This window comes from Hetaerina americana, unplaced genomic scaffold (assembly GCF_022747635.1).
Source record: "Hetaerina americana unplaced genomic scaffold, ioHetAmer1.1.p SCAF_5, whole genome shotgun sequence".
In the NCBI taxonomy this organism is placed as follows: domain Eukaryota; kingdom Metazoa; phylum Arthropoda; class Insecta; order Odonata; family Calopterygidae; genus Hetaerina; species Hetaerina americana.
In genome coordinates this window covers 30,986,153-31,007,157 of record NW_027287095.1, presented here as the reverse complement: position 1 = coordinate 31,007,157, position 21,005 = coordinate 30,986,153, and the positions used below count along the sequence as shown (strand labels likewise).

Here is a 21,005-nt window from a genome sequence, read left to right as displayed (position 1 = left end):
AATAAGATGCTATTTCATTTAAATGTTGATTGAATGGCTCCAAAAAAATTAAATGAACAGAAACAATCAAAATCAAGCAGAACTAGAAATTCTGCAAGATGTACAGGCAAATATATGAAACCTTCTTAGATAAAAAGTACTTCAAACATTTTAGTACTAGGCCTCTTTTATTTAATTTTTAGCATCTGATTGTAAAAACAAACTGTTATTTGTACAATTTAATTATAATCTGGAAAGATATTTCATTTATTCAATGTGAAAATACACTAAGTATTTCCCCTTGTAAACCTCAACTTTGCATAAAACTTAAATAAAAATACATTAGAACCCCTTATTTTCACTTTTCTAGAGACCCCCAGAAAAAAGTGTAACTTGCAGAAAATGCAAATAGAGTGAAAAGGAGAATTTTTACATGTTCAGGATTAACTACTGGAGTAAAGGTGATGATAAGAAACAGACATAAACTGAAAATGAGCAGGATTAATATTTAACTCTGAAACAACAGCTCTCCTCATTAATTTATGTATGATCAGTGAAAACAACAAAAGCACATCGAACATCTTGGATGCATAAAATATGTTAACGTAAATTATTTTCTCCATCCTTGTTAGAACTTAAAGTAATGACTTCATCATATTGCACAAAAATCAAGAAAAAAACAATAAATGTAAAAGGAAAAACTTCACAAAAATGCACTTAATAGGTACCTGTGGCCCCTAAAAATAAATAATAAAATGTATCAAGTTCTAAATACTGGAAGCAGGTATTGTAAACATAAGAAAGAATGAAAATAGCAAGTCATTTCATTCTTATTTGTTGTTTTGAATCATTGACACACACTAACGATTAACATGATTATTTAACAAAAAAGTCTCATTTTCAACTGTCTTAATTTCTTCTGCCAATGCATATCATGAACTTTACTTTCGATTTTAAACATTTTCATCAATCATTTGCTCACAGCAATCACCACCTGATAACATATTTCTATAGTGTGAATAGCAAACACTATGTTTAGGTATTAAGGTAGAGGAACCTCTGAATCCTCTTCATTATCACCTTCATCCAGGTTTTCATCAAAATTGTCACAAAACTTGGTACCTCAGTTATCATAATACAAGAATCCAATTTGGCAAACCCCAAAAATGTACAATTTGCCTGAAGAAGATCCAGTCCAGTGCATTTGTGATTCAAAAGACAATAAGAGACCATGTCCTGTCAGCATTAAGGACATCTTTTAGGCTATTGCCTTCTAGGAGTTAATTCAATTCAGACACCTTCCGCCGAGTTAGGGTCTCCACATCAACACTTTTACTTTCACCACTCACAGCCTTGTATACAACTTTGTGCTTAATTTTAAACCTATACAACCAACCATTGGATAGGGTGAAGTCTTTGATTTCTAGTCTTGGGGCAATGTGCAAAACATTTTCTCTTAAGATGCCAACCATGGGGATGTTTGAAGATCTATTACTTAAAAATCACTCTTTCAGTAATTCTTCTTATTTTTCATACTTAAGAATTCTTGACATATTTTCTCATTTTAGGCAAATGCTCACAACAATTTTCATCTTTCAGATTAAATTGCGATTTTTCACTATCGTATTCATTGTAGAGGTCAGCAATCATAGATGCTTAGCCAGATCAATACGGGTTCCATCATTTGTAATCAATGTACTCTAAAATTTTTATTTTGTCCTCAATTGATAATGTTCATTTTTTCACCTCTTCCTTCCATTGTCAAGCAGAATAAAATTGATATTCTCAAGTAATAGAGGAAAACATAACACATGACAGTCAGGGTTACCTTACTGTTTGACTAATGCAATCTGTTTTCCAACTTCAAAATTTTATAATGACAATAAAATTATATTTGATTCAGAATAGTCTCCCGCAGGGGTTCTTCTTCCAATGTATAAATCATGTAGCTAGCTCCTACTCATTCAAAATGAGATTACAAGTTTAAGTAGTTCAAATTTCCATCACTATGACACTTACACAAGTGCTACCCCTCCATATTTAAATAGGTACCAAAAAAAGTTCACATTACTACTCCCTCTCACCTTTTTTAAGTGAGTATGTATGAATGAAGACAAAAATTGTTTTAACAAAGACATGTACATGAGTCACTGTTTTAGACTATATTATTTTTTATGGCACATAGAGAAGCAGATAGGGGGAAAACTGAAAATGATATCATGTAAAATCGGGGTTTCACATAAGTTGGAATAATAGGATATTCTATGGGACTTGATGGAAATGGTGAAAATAGGGGGAAAAGATAAATTCCTACGGTGCAAATATGGAGTTGTACTGTATTTTTGTCATCAGTGTCTTTAAAAATGTAAATTCAAGGTTTCACTGCATTTACCAATTAATGATTTATTTTTGGTCTTGATAAGCTCTTTGGGTTGTAGTTTCTGGCCAGACAGCAACAACGATGACAAGAAGGCAGAATGTAGATGATCTGAGGCCTGGCAATAAACCATGACTCTTCAGAGAGATTCTTACTATAGCTTGAGAACAAGTTTGCATAATCTAACATGGGATTCCACTGAAGCTCTCCTTTCAAGATTCCATTCAAAATACATTGCCCAAAATGCATTGCACAAGTTTCCAGCCTTACGGATGGTTAGAAGTGACACTCTATCAATCAGAGGCAGCCAACAATAGACTTGCCAATCAACCAATCAGGGACAAGGAAAGGGTCTACCACTCCTACATATGGTGAAAAGAAACCTGCAGCACCACTTCAGACCTGAAGATGGATGGCTTGAGCAACTGCCATCATCAATGGACAACAAAACACATATGGAAGTCCTAAAACCAGAGCTTGATATTTCAAGATACCATGGAAACCCATGAACATACTGGATTTCACTGCATGCCTCACAAGGAGGAACAAGTTAAGAGCTAAAATTAAATGAAAATTTCAAAAAAATAACCAATAAAAGAGAGTACATCACTGGAAGTAAATTCCTTAATGAAAGTGATTAGTGTAAAAATATATTACTTCAATGCATTTTACGATTAAAAAATGTGAAACACTAAAAATGACTAAAATTCTTCTGTGCTTTATGCATTATGCCCCTAGTGATGCAAGAGTAAGTGATGAAATACGATGTGGAATTAGATTTTTTTACACCTACTTGTTACTTAAATTATAAATGTTCGAAATTAAATGAAAGCTTAATATTTATCACTTGCAATCCACAAATATTTTTTATTCATTTATTGCTGGTTGTTTGAGGATTTTGTACTAGGTGTAAATTACCATTCCAACCCTCTCTAGACACCTGTGGTTAAGCAATAAAACAAAAGCACAAAAATTAAAGGACAATATTTGCTAACCATTTTCTTACACTGAATCATGACATGATATGTCAGAAGAAATGCTTGTATCAAATATGGTGAAAATGAAATTATATGGTCTACTACAGAGTTTAACTATACTACTGTAAATACTCATGTACAGGATGACAATTCAAAACAAAAAATTTCAATAAAAATATCATGAGCTGACCTAAATGCTGGAGAAGCATTCATTGTGATTTAAAAAAGATGTTGTTTGAGATGTGAATTAAACTTCAACAAGGTAGAATTCTAAAATTCACCATCATTACCACCACATAATAATGACATCACAGTTATGACTTTCTTACCTCAAAAACTACTACTGCTGCTAGCTTGTTACAGTGCAGCAGTAAAAGAAAACAATTTTAACAATATCATTGAGGCAGAACTGGCAGTCTTGGCGGTGAATTTCAGAACCCACTCAAAATCTCTGACTGCAAGAGACATTACTGGAATACTATCTTTTTAATTTGAGATCCACTTATGCATCAAGAAACACTCTATGCTTGAAAGTGCTGCAGAAAGCAGCGGAGAGAGGCACATAATTGTTTAAGAGATACTCCTGTAGACGATTTGTCAACAGACTTCTGTTATCACACGGGTATGACAAAATGCCAAAGTGCATTTCATCCATTCATTCAAGGTTATTAAATTATCCAGAATGAACTGGCTTAGGAGGAGAGTATGATGAACTAAAAATACAGTGACATACATACATTATGTACAATCGACTTCAAATTTGAGGCAACATTTTCATTTCCAGCCATATCCTAAACAGCAAACAAGACCACAAAGTTAGAAAGCCTCCTATTTGAAATTAGATTCCACATAGGTGGTATTCTCCAAATTGTTGCTCATCTCACAGTCCATTCGTACAATAGACCCACCCGAATTCAAGCAGGATAAGGGAAAAATATCCGTGTAAATAAATAATTTCATGATGACATCTGAATGCACAAAATATCAGTTTGACAAATTTAGCATCTAAATCAGAAATTCATTCCCTTTGACTCATAGTCTAAAATAATGCAATGGGTCTCTCACAGACATAAAAATTATTCATTCATCAGCACAGGCTCTACCTTTATCACATGATTTTCAGGCTCCATTTCATAGAAGTTCTCATCATCAATTACCCTAGCAGCATCATCATAATCATCCACCCTCGTGCTGTCTTCCTTCATATCCATCCCCTCATCTCTTTCTCCCTCCTCCTCCTTACCCCCCCTCGGATGCTTCCTCCATCCCTCATCCTCACTCTCCACCTCAAAGCCCATCTCTTCCAAGTCAGATGGTGTTAGATTTGAATGTAGGAACAGCACCAATGTGATATCCTCTGGGGAGAGATGCAATGTCGACATGCCCCCTCTGCCAGTGGAAACAGATGCCGGGATTGTCAAGAGACGTCGGGCCATCTGGGATAAGCGTGGGTATTTCGATTCCCTCTGCCTCCACCAGGCACCTGGGATCTATAAAATAAAATATATTTATCAATCCTCATTCACATGTCCTTAAAATTAATAGTGTAACCCTTAATCCAAATGAAAAATTTTAAAAAAATTACTCGATGATTGTCTGTATTACATCAAATTTACCATGGCTCATAAAAACTTAATTCTTAATGTCATGAAAGCCTAATTGGCATGATACAGGGAGGGTCAATCAATTAATAATTCCAAGTTCGCCCATTTTTATGTTTTACTAGGAAGTTGGCCCTTTTCAAATTTAGTTTGGAATTATTTGCAGAGTTATTTGATATGGTTACTTTCTTAAGCATCTAGTGACTTGCATCTTTAACCCTCTTAGTGCGGCAGGGATTCCAGGGGTACTAGTGAGAAGTGCAAAGGGTAATTTAAGAAAATGTATGACCTTAGGAAAAAAAACATCATGAAGTTATTTGTTTAGATATCCATATGCAGTTTTTTATTTTTTTAAAAAATATTGTAGTTAATAATGATGGTTTACATTTTTATCATCTGAAAAATAAATGTAATTATTACAGTATTATAAATTTGAAGAATATTTTTTTAGCAATAATATTTTGATTTTTAGACACAATACTAATATTTTTTTCATGACATTTTTCAATAAAACTACGATATTTAAATATAATAAAGAATCAAAAAGACATGTAGAAAATATTATAAATAAATAAAGAAAAACCAGTGAATTCCAAATTTTTTTGACTGCCTCTGCATAGTTCGATTTTGTTGAAAAGGCTGACCTCACTGAGTCAAATTGGGACTGCAGCAATGTGCTTACAATCTAAAGGCAGAAAAAAACCATGTTCTAACTCACAGAGAACTGCTGACAATGTAATCCAATACACAGGGCGCAATTGATTAGATCGGATGGATGGCAAGAGAAACCAAAATGATTACAAAGCAGTGCTCTCATTTACATGGTATCAACAAAGTCTGAATAAGCAGCTATATATCAACATCACCACACCATAACACATTCAAAAGATCACAGATGAAAACAGATTAGTAGCCTTTCAGTGGCTTTTCATAGTGGAAAGACCACTCAGAAAAAAAAACGAGCAAACAATTAGGCTGAGCTTCCCGACATGTACAAAACTGAACGAAAAATTACAGAAGGAATTATACTTTATGAAAAGCATTTAAAATTACTAATAAAAAATTTAAAAAATAGTTATGTAATTCTGTGGAATTCAACCTATCGATAGCACAAAAACCATAAATAATTAAAGAAAAAACCATAAGTTACAATGATTTCAACAATAGCCTACGCAAGAGCCGATATATCGGCCCGCCGCACTTTTCGCCTGGGATACGAAAGCCGATATATCGGCCCGCCGCACTAAGAGGATAAATATTCAATAAACATTCATTTTGCATCTTAAGAAGAGTATTATTAATAACTGATTTAAATCTACAGAATCTGTATTTCTAGTTGTATTACACCAATTTGAAGAAAACAAGGTCAATGAAAATATTTGTTTCAATCAAAACCCTAAGTTATTAGCCATTACCAAAATTTTCCCTAATTTTCCCCACCATTCACCTATGCATGCAAGTACCCAACAAAAGAAAGACCTTTAATGAACAATCTGATTGGATATTAAGTATTGGCTGTCAAGTTAAACATGAATCACATTTATTCATTAGCCGAAAATGAACAAAATGGTTAGCATAAGATGGAAAGTAAGCATAAATTATTTTATGATATTTCCACTGATCAATCATAAATCACACAAAAAAGAATTGGATAGCAATGTCACTGCTACCTGCCTTCTTGGCACTTTCTCACTCCCCTTCTGTTCAGATGATTTACATGGACTTGATAGCAAACGCAGGGAAGTTTTCACCTCTTCAAGAGGCAGGGAGTATCATTTGACCATTTTAATCTAGAACTTTACAGTAAAATAATACACATTAGTAAGTTATTTTACACACATTAGAGAAAAAATATGCAGGATTTCATACCTGGGAAAGGGGAGCAATTGGTTCACCAATATAGTGCTCAATTTCATGGCTAATATCGGTGAAATCAGGAGCTGTACTGTAGCCAAAGACACCATGCAAGAGATCCTCCAATTTACTTCGTTTTTGAAAGGAACTACTTACACTCCCTAAAATTAAAGAACAAATTTCAGTGACTTGTGGAGTTCAGAGAAAAAAACACCAACGTATCTACAAATATAGTATACCAATATCTCTCCATTAGGATATGAGTTGAACCCTTTTATCACCAGCCAGCCAATCTGGGAAGTATCACTGATTGAACAACTATGGGTCAATTTAACTGTGAATACTTGCCTTAACAGAAAGCAATTAACCTAAGGAATGCTGTTTCTTTATCCTATGAATTGTATAGTGGTTCTGCTTATACCTAAAGGAGGCTTAGTTTTCACTCGTGGTTTGGATTTTAGGTAATTTCATACTCACTCTTGGGATCTCAGTTAGTGAGCCAGTTGTAACCTATCACTCATGTAGTTTGGTGTCTACAGTGAAGCATTGGACATTAGTTACAGCTTTCAGCAGTCCATTTACAGTATAAATAAGTGACATACAAATCTTGACATCATAAATGCAGTCTAGATATGAGTTTTACACACTGTTAATTAAGTTTATTTGTAACCACAATCACCCTCTTTTAATTAAAACATTACGTCTCTAAACATTCAATCTACCATCATTTCATTTGTTACAGAAAAGCATTTTGATATAGGGTCACCCCATTTTGGGAGATATAAGCATGCAGAATATGAAACTCAATGCACACCATTTTATGCAATTTAGGGAAATTAAGTGTATGGAATTTGTAAATAAATATTTACATATCCCATACGATATGCAAATAGGTTTTGTGGAACTCACACTTCAGCTTTGGGAAATTGTGAAGGTAACACATCGGTAAATATGGAGCATGTTTAATGAATTATGTTTTTTTAGAAGGACTAAAATCATTGAGTTTTTATGAGTTGATTTTAAAAATACAGTCGAACCCCATACTTGCATCAGCAGAATCAATTTTTTCCCTCAATTAAAAACATTTTTATCACATCCCATACAATTTCCTACTTCCTTATCATATGTGGAACCCCGTATTTACACAATTTCATTTTCAGTTTTTTCACTCTTTCCCAATTTCACATTCTAAAACAGTTACTCATGTATATCCGCCTTTATAAAAGACTTTTGACTTCGTTTCGTCGATATACACTTAAAAAAATACAAGATAGGGCAGTTGTGTGAATAGTTTAGTGAAGAATTATACCTTGGCGGGGCAGTACAGAGCACAACTAGTGATAGAAAAATTAACTACCTAAACTTATCGTCTCAGTCTGCCAAGAAAAGATTTGTACTATTAAATGAATATATTGTACGACTAGGAGTTTGCTAAGGAATTTATGCATAGTGAAAACACCAGAGAGGGACTAGTCATATGCACATAAGTTGAAATTATAGGAATGAAAATGACTTTGACCCAAACAAAATGGAGCATGAAAAATGCAAGAACTGGTGACTGACACCCGGGATCATTGGTACTGCCTTAACTCAGCTGATAAAAAAGTGAAGGGCTCACCAATAATAAAACTACTGAAACTTGCTTTATTGCATCAAAATTACATTGAACCAAAAATAAGTTTATTTTCTCAAAAAATTTAAAGTCAGCCAACTGCTTGCACCAGCCAAATGGCAAGGTACATCAGATTATCAAATGCTTAGTTTTCCTCAATTACTTGGGAATAAAAATGCAATCCTGCTTGAAAATGGAAAGATGAGACAAAAAAAAGCATTTTCAACCGTGTAAATTCTCCTTTCCCTGCAATTTAAACTTTTTTCTGAGGTCTAAAGAAAAGTGCAAGTACAGGGTAATACTGTATGTATAGGTCAAAATATTCTGATTTTTTAACATTTAAGAAGTGAAGGTAATAACTCAAGTGTCGTTTGATGATGAAGAAACGAGTGCATTGACACAGAAAACTAGCAATGAAAAGATGTTTCCCAAAGAATGTGAAGAAACAGTATGTTTTACTTATAATAAGTGGGTAGCAGTTGAACTATGGACACTTTTCATAGTGTTTACCAATGCTCTGGTTCAAGTTAAATAGCTTGAGTTATTATGTATTCCTTTAATAATTGTGATTATATTGAAATGCCTATGTATATTTATTCTTTCAATCCATTACTTATAACAACAATAAGCAATGCCATTCTTTGCCTTAAAAATAAGAACTCAATGTTGATAAAAGCATATTGAAATGTTGAAAAGGCAACACAATAAATCACTACTTGCTTGACCCCTGCATTAGTGTTATTTCTTCACTCATGAAATTTCAATTTGGCATTCAATCTGCATAATTGCTCAAATTTAGTTAATAACTATAGCGTTCATTCAGTTTTGTTCACCAAAAAGTAATTTTACTTAGTAAACATATCTATTGCTATTTTTTTTTTCTTTTTCACTCAGTGAGATTCCAGCATTAGTTTTAGATGAATTTAACATTTTAAAAGAGAATTTAATTAAACTTATCAAAAGTTTGTGCAAAGCCAATACTCCAACATAATATACAAGGTAGAGAAAAGTATGCCTTTTTTTTACACTAAGGCCCACTGAAAACAGATGTCATGGGAAAAGTGAGTGCGAAGGACTTTTCCGAAAAGAGCAAGATAAGATCATAAGGAGCAAGTAATAAATATATGCAAAACAGATTAAATAATGCAGGCAGGATAGCAGAGAGCTGCATCAAACCAATTTGGAGATAACCACAAATGATAATGCTGAGGACTATATTATTGAATCACAATAATAATATAACTTCATACTAAGAACTACTCAATCTAAATATTTACGACAATTTTGAAATATATTGTTTAAATAATTATCAGTACTCCACAAGACCCTAATATAAGCAATTTGTAACACATTCAAAGATTAAAAATGCATTACATTAATAATGTCAGGAGTGTATTTAATATTAAAGCCTTTGACTTCATAAATTAATGAAACCTTTGTTCATTTTTCTCTGGTAACAATACTAGTGAGCTTGGGAATGACTGACTGAACTTTTTTAATTCATTATAACTTTTTCAGATTAACATTTGTTTGTTTAACTTTGCATATTATGGTACATGATAGCTGCACAGTAAATTAAGAGTAACTCAACCTGTAAGACAAAAATTGAAAAACTGTACACTGTAAAATTGCTTATGTGACAGGAGTAACTACTGGTTATGACTTAAGTTATGACTAGTTATGACTGATTATGCTATGACAACAAAAATGGCCATAAGGTAACTTTGCCAGGTTTTGTAGACACTCAACTACAATGATTAATATACCAGGACAAATACATTTGAAGCATAAATATTGAGTTTCTCAAGAATTTGAACTGAAATCTAGTAAATGCCAGTTGCATTACACCATCAAGCCATTTTCCTGCAGAATTTATTGAAAATATAGCAACATCACAATTCTTTAATCATTTCCACCACACCAGTAATGTTTATGTTCAATGATATACCACAAATCACATCTTACAATGGAATTTCTACCAGTCATAAAAGGCATGGTTTTATCAATGCTATCATTCAAAGATTTGGACTCAATGGGGTCATAATTCCTTCACTATAATTTAGTAGATTCACTGTATCTAAGTGTTAAAACAATATATGAGTAATATGATAGGAAAAATATACTGATTTGTAAAATACAATTACATTACCCCTTGCAAACATCATAAGACATACCTAAAGATGAAGTTCTTTTCCTTGTCTCTCCAGATTTACTTGATGGCTCCCCATTTGACTTTGACTCAACGTTAACTTGGCATTCCTCAGCAGACATTAGTCTCAAAACCTCTTGCTGAACCTAAGAAATAAGGAAATGGCTTAGGTTACATCAGTGATCACTCCAAGCTACACATATATTACCAATTGCTCAACATATTGGAAAAGAACTTTACCTCTTCTCTTTGAGAAGAAGACAAGAAGAGAAGAGCTTTGTGACGTGGATCAACAAAGGCAGACAATGCCATCAGTAAGGCTGAGCCTCTAAGTTCTTCAGATTTAACCAGATTAACAGCTGAATCAAATGAAACTTTTAATTTCTGCCTCACAACCAATCCAATAGACTCAGATTCCACACAATCTTCTTCAACATCTCCATCTCTTTTCGTAGATCTCACTGCAAATATAAAAAGAGAAACATTATTAGACCAATTATAGCAGTTTTCAAGTACAGCCAAAAAAAAAGAATATAGATAAAATGAAAGTAGAACATATATCAGTGAAAGAACACAATATATGAGGTTTGTCCAGAAGCTATCCAGCCATACAATATTTTGAGAAAAATAGCCTACCTAGAACAATGAGGCCTTAGTTCCCTTTGGATTACTCTTGGGACCTCACACACTTATCCCAGCATCTCTTCCACTCGTCAAAACAATCAGCAGAGTCCTTTTTCAGAATGTTCATCAGCTACCTTGTCACATTCCCCTTAATCTCATCAACCCACTATTGGGAAGACTAGGCTTTTTTTCCGAGTCATGGTCATAGACCCATAATTCATCTCCAAATATGACCTTTTTTAAAAAACCTCTGTTGACACTTGCAGCTTAGAGCAACTACCTTACAATTGCAGCACAAAATTCTTAACGTTAATGAGATAATGAATGTGATGCAGCAGCTGATGACCATTTTGAAAAAGGAAAAGAGATTTAGAAAAGTTGAAGAGATGCTGGGATAAGTGTGTGAGAACCCAAGGCGAGCAATTCAAAGGGGACTAAGGCCGAAACTGTTCCAAGTGGGCTAGTTTTCCCAAAATATTGCATGGCTAGATCCTTTCCAGACATACCTTGTACAGCCAAGAAAAACTAAAGAGCCAACAACTCATCATGATTCAACCATGTAAACTCGAGCCACCAGAAGAAAAGTGTGCAGTTCCATCAATCACCAGTACCCTTAATGCATATGAAATTCTCATTAGAGAGTGCAAAACTCAATATTGCAAAATTTTTTTAATGAAATTTTCCTCCAACAACAGTGAATTTTTGGTCTTTTAAACAATGCATTTCAAGCACTATAAAAAAAGCATATGCTCAGTGTAATGGAATTATGAACATTAGTTGAAATCCAAAGGAAATAAAATATTCCAATTTAAGAATAGGAGCAGAAAAACTTCATTTTGAAATCAACCAACTATTCAAGGTTTCTAGATTTGATGTATCTTTGGAGGATTTGAGCCAGCAATTCAAAATCTCTTCCCGGAAAACCCTACCATTTATTCACAGACATTATGGTATTTCACTTGTAGCAGTGATAGTATAAAATGCAGAAATAGGAAGAGTTCCCTTCAGTTTTGTTATCAATTTCAGGGCATCATAAAATCTTGCTTTCTACAGAATTGAAAGATATTTCCATATGTGGCTCACACTCCCCCCAAGAGTTAAATTTGCATTCTATCAGGATCAAGCATGAAACGAAAGTAAATAAGACTTATTAGTTGTTTGTGAACTATGCTAGAAAATCTTAGCCAGCCCTTGAGGCCATAGGCTCTCTAATTTTAGGTCATGGGCTCTCAAATTTGACTTTTACAAAAACTCTGGGTTGAAAGCCAGCTCCAGAAACATCAACACCTCTGACCCAAAGATTATTGACTGTGAAGAATTCTCGAAAACCTTTGTAAGCACCTTTCAATACCATGTAACCCAAGAAACAACTACGAGCATCAGCTGCTATAATTACAGCTGAAGGAGCAAGTTTAAATGTGAGTGCATAAATTTCAATACATGCAGAAAAATCAATTTTGAAATAGTATTCTAAGAAAAAATTAATCCTCCTGCAGGGTTCTACATCTACAGCTACATAATACCCCGCAAGCCGCCGCAAGGGCGTGTGGCGGGGGGGATTATTTTATCATATTTTATCCATCTAGCAGAAATATACCCAGTGAGCTTGGAGAATTAAATACATGGATCAATAATTAACATGAATATGAAATTAAACCATTTTAGGTGCAAAGCTAAGGTTACTAACACTTGTCCTGTCTCCTAAGTTCATATGTTAAAATGCATAACAGAAGGAAGGAACATGTAACAGAAGGTTATTCTCTTAGAAAATCCCGTAAAATACACTTTATTCAGCACTTCTTATTTCCTAACCACAATTCCTAGATTGATTATTCTCTGCTGGTTGAAGAACTAACCTCAGGGCAACCATGTACACTGAATAACCTTGAGACCTTTGAAAGCAAATTATTGAAAACAGCAAAGAGAGAAAGGAATCCAGAAAAGGAGCCTGAAATTGAGACCACTGCCCATTTGACATGTGGCGAAAATTACAGAAATTATGTTTGGAATATATTCAATAAATAAACAATTTTAATGTTCAGTATTAGAAACAGTAAAGGGAGAGTAGAATTTCAATGAACTCCAATACAACTGACCACCATTTTGTACAGCAGTTTGTCAAATGAATACAAATTGCTATTGCATGGGTAGTAGTTGAACCTGCCGAATGTGGGATGGATTGTTATCATGAGTGAAATGGGCCAAGCAATAGGAGAAAGAGCATACTGGTTATAGCAAGCACTAGGACCAAGATCAAGTACTTGCATGTTCGAAGTCCTTAATTTATTCATAATATTTGTACATTCTATGGATTGTTTCCCCCGAAGTATTGGCAGGTATTATTGCTATAAATTAGCTTCAATTTTATTCATGCAGGAATAAGAGAATTACTTCTTTCTAGTACAAAATCACGATTTTATAATTGCTCAATTATTTACTTCTTTCCTGCTTGGCTTATCAGAACCATGCTTTCTTGTTTGAGATATCAAAATCACTCTTGAATTACTAGTAAAAGGCTCCTTCACAATATTTTTCATTTATTAGGTAAATATAGTGATTGACCATAAAATAACTCATATTCAACAACATATAAAAATGTAAATCATAGATTAGCTAAAAATCTTGAAATAATCCATTGTGCGATTCATTCCTTTTAATGAACTATGTTTCTCACTTCAGATTTGGTACACCAAGTGGTCCTCATGACTTCCCAATCAATTAGTCAAGCAGTAAATTCTTGAACATTTGTGGGTTACTTGGTGGGCCTTCCTAATCTAAATTATAATTATGTTTATTGGTTCCTAAAATACATGTTTGAAACATGTCACATTGATTGCAAATGTTGCAGACAAATACAATTCATTGCAATTAGAGTAAGAATACTAATGTACCATCACAAACAAAAAAACAGTAAACAGGAACAGTAAAAGCATCTATTAGAACAAAATTATTTATCTACAGAGAGAGCGGCACATTAATTCATCCAATATACCTGTATAGCATTGATGCTTGCACAGGAACTGATACATTTTAGACTTAAATAACCAAGTTTTTCTATTTCCTTATTATTTCCTTATTTCACATCAGTATAACAAGGATCCTTAGCAAATGTAGCTGAGTTATCTGAGACAATCGACCACCAATTCCTTAAAGGTCCCTCAGCTAAGTAGAGTACATTGAGTTGAAGCCTTAAATTCAAGTTCTAATCACATTTTAATGGTGCTCATACAATTCAACTCCTGAAACATTTTTCTCATTAACGAATGTAAAATGAGCTGCTAGAAATAGCACCTATTAATCTTTTAATCTTTCCTTGTTCAATACAATAATTTGATTGCTGCTCACAACATACTAACAATCTGCTGCATTAGGAAACCAAAGGGTAAAAACTATTGGCAAACACAAAATATGTTTTGCGTGAATTATGCCATGCCAAAATGAATAAACTGGGCCATATTAACTATAATTTTCTAATGAATAATTCTATTTTCTCTGCATTTAACACCTCTATTAGCCTATCTGTATGCAGAATCTCCATCATCTGCCTTATCTGCTCTGCTTATGTCCAAATAACCAGAGATTCCAAAATATTTATGCCAAGGGGAGGATTCACCAGACTAACCACACCATTTCATTATGAATAAGATATTTGAGTATAACATGAAATTTTATTTCCTCAAAAGATACTATCACATTTTAGAAGGAAAAACAATGAATATTTTATATAGTATGAAACCCAAAGGCAATTAACACATATGATTCAAACATAAGAATCAATCCCGAAGACATTTTGAAATTCCTTGTTTGAATAAATTTCATTCAAGAAAATTTTTATTATTTGTGATTTTCAAACTTTCAAGGAAACCATAAAAAAAAAGTTGGCATTGCATTCAAGAAACTCACAGAAATCGGAATTTCAAATAAACTGCAATTAGTAACTTAATGAATAATGAATAATTTCAGTACCTGATTCATCCCCTACAGCACTTCCCTTCTCGGATGACGATTTGTGTGCATCACCCACATCATCGCCATTTCCAGAGTCTTCTGAAGAAGGGCAAAATGGAAGACTGCACAAAATTGGTAGAGCACAAGAAAGAAGAGGTATGTCATCTGATATACTAGTTGCATTACTACTGGTGCAGAAGGCTTCCCATGCTGTCCCAAGTCGCATCACTGTGGGCAGAATTGAAATTACATTTCTTTTCCACTCATGAAATCTCTTGTCTTGTATTTCAGTCTCAGTCAGTTCACTAAGGCGTTCAATAAGATGGCACCAAACACGCCAGGCACCCCTTTTCTGAAATGGGAAAACACAGAATTGCTCTCTTATTGACCGTTAGGAATTTTCCAGGGTTGATGTAAAATTAGCATAGAAAATGATAAATGGAAAACATGACAAAATTTAACAACAATAATCTTAATTAATACTCATTTGACTGGAACGCACATTCTGAGAGTGACTCCATCTAAAATATGAGACTAGAGAATGAGCACTTTTGCAGCATCTATCGTCATACAGGTATAGAGCATGTATTGATAACCAATAAAGAAGTTATGACACTTGAATGTGTACTAAAAACTATTACATATTTTTCCCAAAGCTAATGAAAGCAAATAAATTATTCTTCAATGCCACTTCTTTACTATTTCATTTGGTGTAGCATTCATGGATGAAAATTATCACATGCCTAAAATGGATCCTCAAACAAAGTGGACATAAACAGAAAAATTAATACTACGGTACCATTTATGTATTGCAGATGGAGTAAAATATTGTAAATTTAACGGTTTATTTTCACTTTTATGAGTTTACGATGAGGATAAAATTTCAAATGCAATCACTATCAATTGGTGTATGACAAATATTTAGTTCTAATTAATAGGGTCTTTGGTACTGAAAACATTTTCAGCACTTTGGAAAGTTATATAATAAAATACAGTGGACATTAAAACCTCATTATTTTGAAATTCAAGGCATCAAAAAAATATGACTTCCAAATATTCAATTTTTAAATAAACAAAAGTCTGGCCAGTAAAATCACAAAGCCATTTTATCTATTTTCTATTATAAAAATGAGTACACTGACCTCACGTGTTCATAACTATTTTTTATGCTATGCTTAGGAATTAAGCACTAACTGTAATGAGTATTTAGGAGAAAGAAATGAAAATGAATAAATAACCAAAGCATCATTTAATGAGTTGACTTCCATTCAATATTCCTTCAGATCAGTAAGAGCAAGCATTGAAACAGACTATTTTTTAACTGGTATTTCCCCCACCATCTTGCACCAAATCATCTTTTTTGTCTGCTACTCAATCTACTCTAAAGATATTACCTCCTAAAATATTGCAATGGTATTATTATGCCACTTTTAGATATATGCATATTAATTCCCATGAAGACACTAACAAAGCAGTGCAAATCGGTCATTGGAGAATAAAATACAAGAAAAAGTTAAAAATTGTAATCTAAATGTACAGTGCATTTCCAATTCTGGGATAAGCATTCCTGGTATCCCTTTCTTAAATAAACTACCATGTATTTAGGGGACACATGTAATTATCTTTTATTTTTTATGTTTCTTTTTGGTGTCTGAGTTAATCACTTGAGCAATGTGCCCACTAACCCAAAGGTCAGGGGTCTAAGTCTAGGTTGCATTAGGCATGGGTGTCATATGAACTCCGGTGGTTTGGCCCATGGAAAATCTTATGACAAGCTAAAAGTGGCTTACTAGAGTACTAGCAAAAGATAAACAAGGGAAAAATCTAATCTATAACCTTATTTGACATTGTGTTACAACATATAGTAATGGCCTCAACACAGACTATATTCACGGAGTGCATCGTTTGGAAAAAACCTGCAGTCACTTCTGGTGGAAAACCCAAAGTGGGATCAAGTTTCCCGTGGTTTCATAGTGGCACAAGAAGTTCTAAAACTTTTTTTTTGTGAAATCATGGTATCCAAATCACATTAAACTTTAAAGATATGCATGCATGTATCTCACAATTAACCAAAAATCTGATTTCCACTTGTAATCTTCCACTCTCACCCACACGCCTTATCCATTTTTTAAACCACAAGAAATGCATAGTACCAGTAAGTTTTATCAATGAAAACAACTTACCAAGTTAAAGACCGACTTATTCAACTCATATTCTCCAAGTCTATGCACATTGTCCAATAATCCATCTACCCCAGCTGATGGATGATATTCCATTTCCTCGCAGGGATCGCCATGCTTCCCTGACTTTGGCATTTTCTCACTCTTCCACAAATCAATTCCTATCCTTATAAGGTCTTTGACAGTGTGAATTTTATTATTAGAATGCGAGCCACTATCACTGGCATTAGAGTCATCAGTGGCAGCATTGGGAGAAGAATCAAAAGCGTGCTCTACCACATTATCGAGTATGTGAGAAACACAAGGCACAGAAGACCACCCAAAAGGAGCCACACAAGCATCTAACATGGGACACTTTGGGAAAACACAAGCAACTATTTGAGAATCCGTCAGCTCATAAGTAGTCAATATCAAACGACGGAGGGCTGCAGTTAACTTCTCAGCAGCAGCATCAAACTCTTGCTTGGATATTGCAGCATAAGGTGGAGGAAGAGGAAGAGTGCCCAGCAGCCTTGACTCCGGTTGCCAGTCATCTCCCAAAAACTGAGCACGCACATCGACATATTGCATACTTTGAATGACGGGTGGGTTGCCATCAAAGTCCCACAATTCATTATTAGATGATGCATCAATGAAAGTCCACGGGCACAGTATTATAGAAACTGGTCGTCCTGAAAATTAGAATTTGACCATATTAAAGGAGTTACTTTTTGCTCAGCAAAACTCTGCCATTGCAAATAAACTTGTATTTAGCTGCCCTCGCAGGTGTACAAACAAAAATTGGAGAGTGGAAAAATAATGAAAAAAAGTAAGCAAATAAATTTTCATTGTGACAACAGGGGAAAGATTGAAAATAAATAAAAGGTGCACATCAGTCACTGACATACTATAAAAATGATGAAGCATAGAATAAAATTGTAATAAATAAGTAAATACATCCACCTTAACAAAAACATATACATGCTGCCTTGATGAAAAAATAGGAAAGTTCAAATGTTTGACCAAGTAGTCCTGCTTTTTGCGAATGTCAAATCATTTATAGATTCATAACTGTAATCTTAACTGAAATCCATAAAAGATGTAATTAGGCTTTAATCTGCTCAGAACTACAGTCCCTTCTGTTCCATGCATGCACATTGCCTTTGAATGAATTACCTTTATAGCTATAAAGAACGTATAGATGAATTAAATCTCCATGGTGAATTCCATAACACTCATAAAATAAATTACTCGTATTTTTAAACTTTACCAGTTTACCATTTTTGCACAATTACAGCCTCTAATGAACTATAGTAAAAATATACCATGTTCTAGTCACCTCATAAATTTCTTTGCAAATTGAAAATCTGTAAAATTTTGTGAAAATGTAGTAGTGAAATATGCAGAGTGGATAATTCAAACATGGATAACTAAAAATTCACAGCAGAAACCATGCAATGCTCATAAGTAAAACTGATGAAATTCATGAAAGAAAAGACTTCTCTTCGTGAAAGTAAAACATTCTCAGTAAAAAATAAGTTTATAAACTTAACACTCACTCTTTGGTGCCACATCTTTTTTGTATTCCCCACTTGGTATTCTTGCACAAGAAGACAACTGCCTCTGGATTTTGAGACGCAAGGAAAACTGCAAGTCTTTCATTGCCGAACGCACACTTTGTTCTGTAAGATTACTTAGATCAGAGGTTTGGGCACCACCACTAAGTAGACGAAAAATCCGATGGAAGCCTTTCCCATTGACCAATGCTGGTGAAAGGAGATCCGTAGCACACATGACAGCCACCTCCCTTGCCAGGCGTGAACTGATTAAAACTGAATTATTCTCACCATTACCAGGGTATGGATATGGCGGAGAGAGACAGGTGGGTGAAGAGGATGAATTGTTCTGAGTGGAGGTAGCAGGGAAACATGAGGATGAGTGGTTAAGCTGAGATGGCTGAGGAGGTGGAGAGATTGATGGGATTGGGATGTTCTCAGCCAGGAACCTTAAAGAGAGGAGAAAGCATATAATTAAAGGGCTGATGGGGTCACACTCAATCACAACTACAGTGCCATCCAATACAAACATTCAACACCCAATGCTTACACAAGGTTGAAGAGCAAGCTAACACCATCAATTGGCCAGCTTTTAATGAAAAATTATGATTTGATTGAGGGATTGATGCCATTTTAAATCCAAGTGGAGGGGCAACTGTTTTTTCCATATCATAATTAGGAGGGAAGGGGGGGGGGCAGAGAATTAATATAAAATGAACTAAAGAAAAGTTTTAACGTTTTAGGGAATGAGAAAAAAACTGTTTATAAATAAAGCAGTCACCACAGAATGTCATTCCTCTTTATTTTACTAATTGAGGCAGTTTGATTAACAAAAATCAAAGCACAGAAAGAAACTGGTGCTGACTAATTTATTTATCCAATTAAAACTTTAAAATGGTGTTAAACACAGATTAATGAAGTGCATTTGAGATCCCTTTTGATAGTGAGAAACTAATGACAATTCTTAACAGAAATTCAAGCCAGACTACCCATATATAGGAAAAAAGCTAACCAACTCAATAAATACTCATTTTTTCACAAAATATTAGTGATAAAATAAAAGCAAAAGTGAAAGATCAAACCTTGGCATGGTAACACATCAGATTCGGGTATTTCATTTATGATTTATGAAACCAACAACAAATTAGCTTTTAACAATGATGTACATTACACAATTAAAAGGTAATAAATGCCTTTTCTATTCAAGTAATATTTAAGATTAAATTTTCATCAGCAGAATAGAAAAATACTTCAGACAAGCATATCCAATTAGAAGCAATGTACATAAACTCCCTAGTAATAAAGTGCTATCAATATCCAGTTCCTTGCATTTTTTTTCTCAAACCAAAATTGGTAGTTGGTGTTCAAATTATAACTGTACAATAAAGTGAGCTGCTCTATGATTTATGAAATACACATACTTTTATACCAGGTGTATGGTTTGAGCATAATATGCTTACCTTGGGCTTAAGAGAGCATTGTTCACTGGCTCCCCTGATTTTCGACTGGATGATTCGGAATTGCCCGGAGAAGAAGTAGATGAAAAAGCTTTTGGAATTACATGCCTGTGCTTATTTTGGAGATGATTTCGCATTCCTGAGGTAGAACCTCCAACATATGAGAGGGTGACAGAGCATAGTCTACAAACAACAGCATTCGGCTCAACTGGACTGATGTAAAATGTTTTCCAAACTTCACTAACCTACAAAATTGCCAATATTCACAAAATAATTAATTGAATTGATATCTGAACATACTAATATTTAATATAACTGCTCATCAATATTACCAAAATACAAGCAATTAATTCTAGAGGTAGTTTTAAAAATCTTTAATTTTAATGAGGCAGTGCTAAAAATGATTTTTGAAAATATATTTCACAAAAAATACAGGTATTGAACTACTGGTTAACTCCATTAAATTGAACTTCATAGTCATATTACAAGCATAACTTACAACAGGTATTGCGAATTTTAAGTACATAAAAATTTTACCAAGTACTTAAATTTTATTATTTGATAGTCTTTTCAGAGCCTTTGTCTACTTTAAAGGATCAAATTTATGCTTATACTTATGAGATTGTTCATAATTCTTATTAATCAATGAAAATAATAATTTATCTCGATCAGAATAATTTCTCCTTTTTTTAAAAAAGAAAACGTATTCAAG

General features: G+C 33.9%; 1 protein-coding gene across 1 annotated transcript in view; it reads right to left on the bottom strand.

Moving 5' to 3' along the window:
• Positions 1-3,106: 3,106 nt before the first annotated feature.
• The window catches only part of LOC139693773 (uncharacterized), a 39,751-nt gene continuing 21,852 nt past the window's right edge, over positions 3,107-21,005 (bottom strand). The window contains exons 3-11 of the mRNA XM_071592045.1: positions 20,297-20,538; positions 18,840-19,285; positions 17,305-17,972; positions 15,140-15,473; positions 10,790-11,010; positions 10,575-10,695; positions 6,804-6,949; positions 4,437-4,823; positions 3,107-3,296 (exon numbers count right to left, since the gene is read on the bottom strand). Coding sequence (XP_071448146.1) covers positions 3,228-3,296; positions 4,437-4,823; positions 6,804-6,949; positions 10,575-10,695; positions 10,790-11,010; positions 15,140-15,473; positions 17,305-17,972; positions 18,840-19,285; positions 20,297-20,538 — 2,634 coding nt within the window. The 3' untranslated portion in view covers positions 3,107-3,227. The remainder of the gene's footprint in view (positions 3,297-4,436; positions 4,824-6,803; positions 6,950-10,574; positions 10,696-10,789; positions 11,011-15,139; positions 15,474-17,304; positions 17,973-18,839; positions 19,286-20,296; positions 20,539-21,005) is intronic.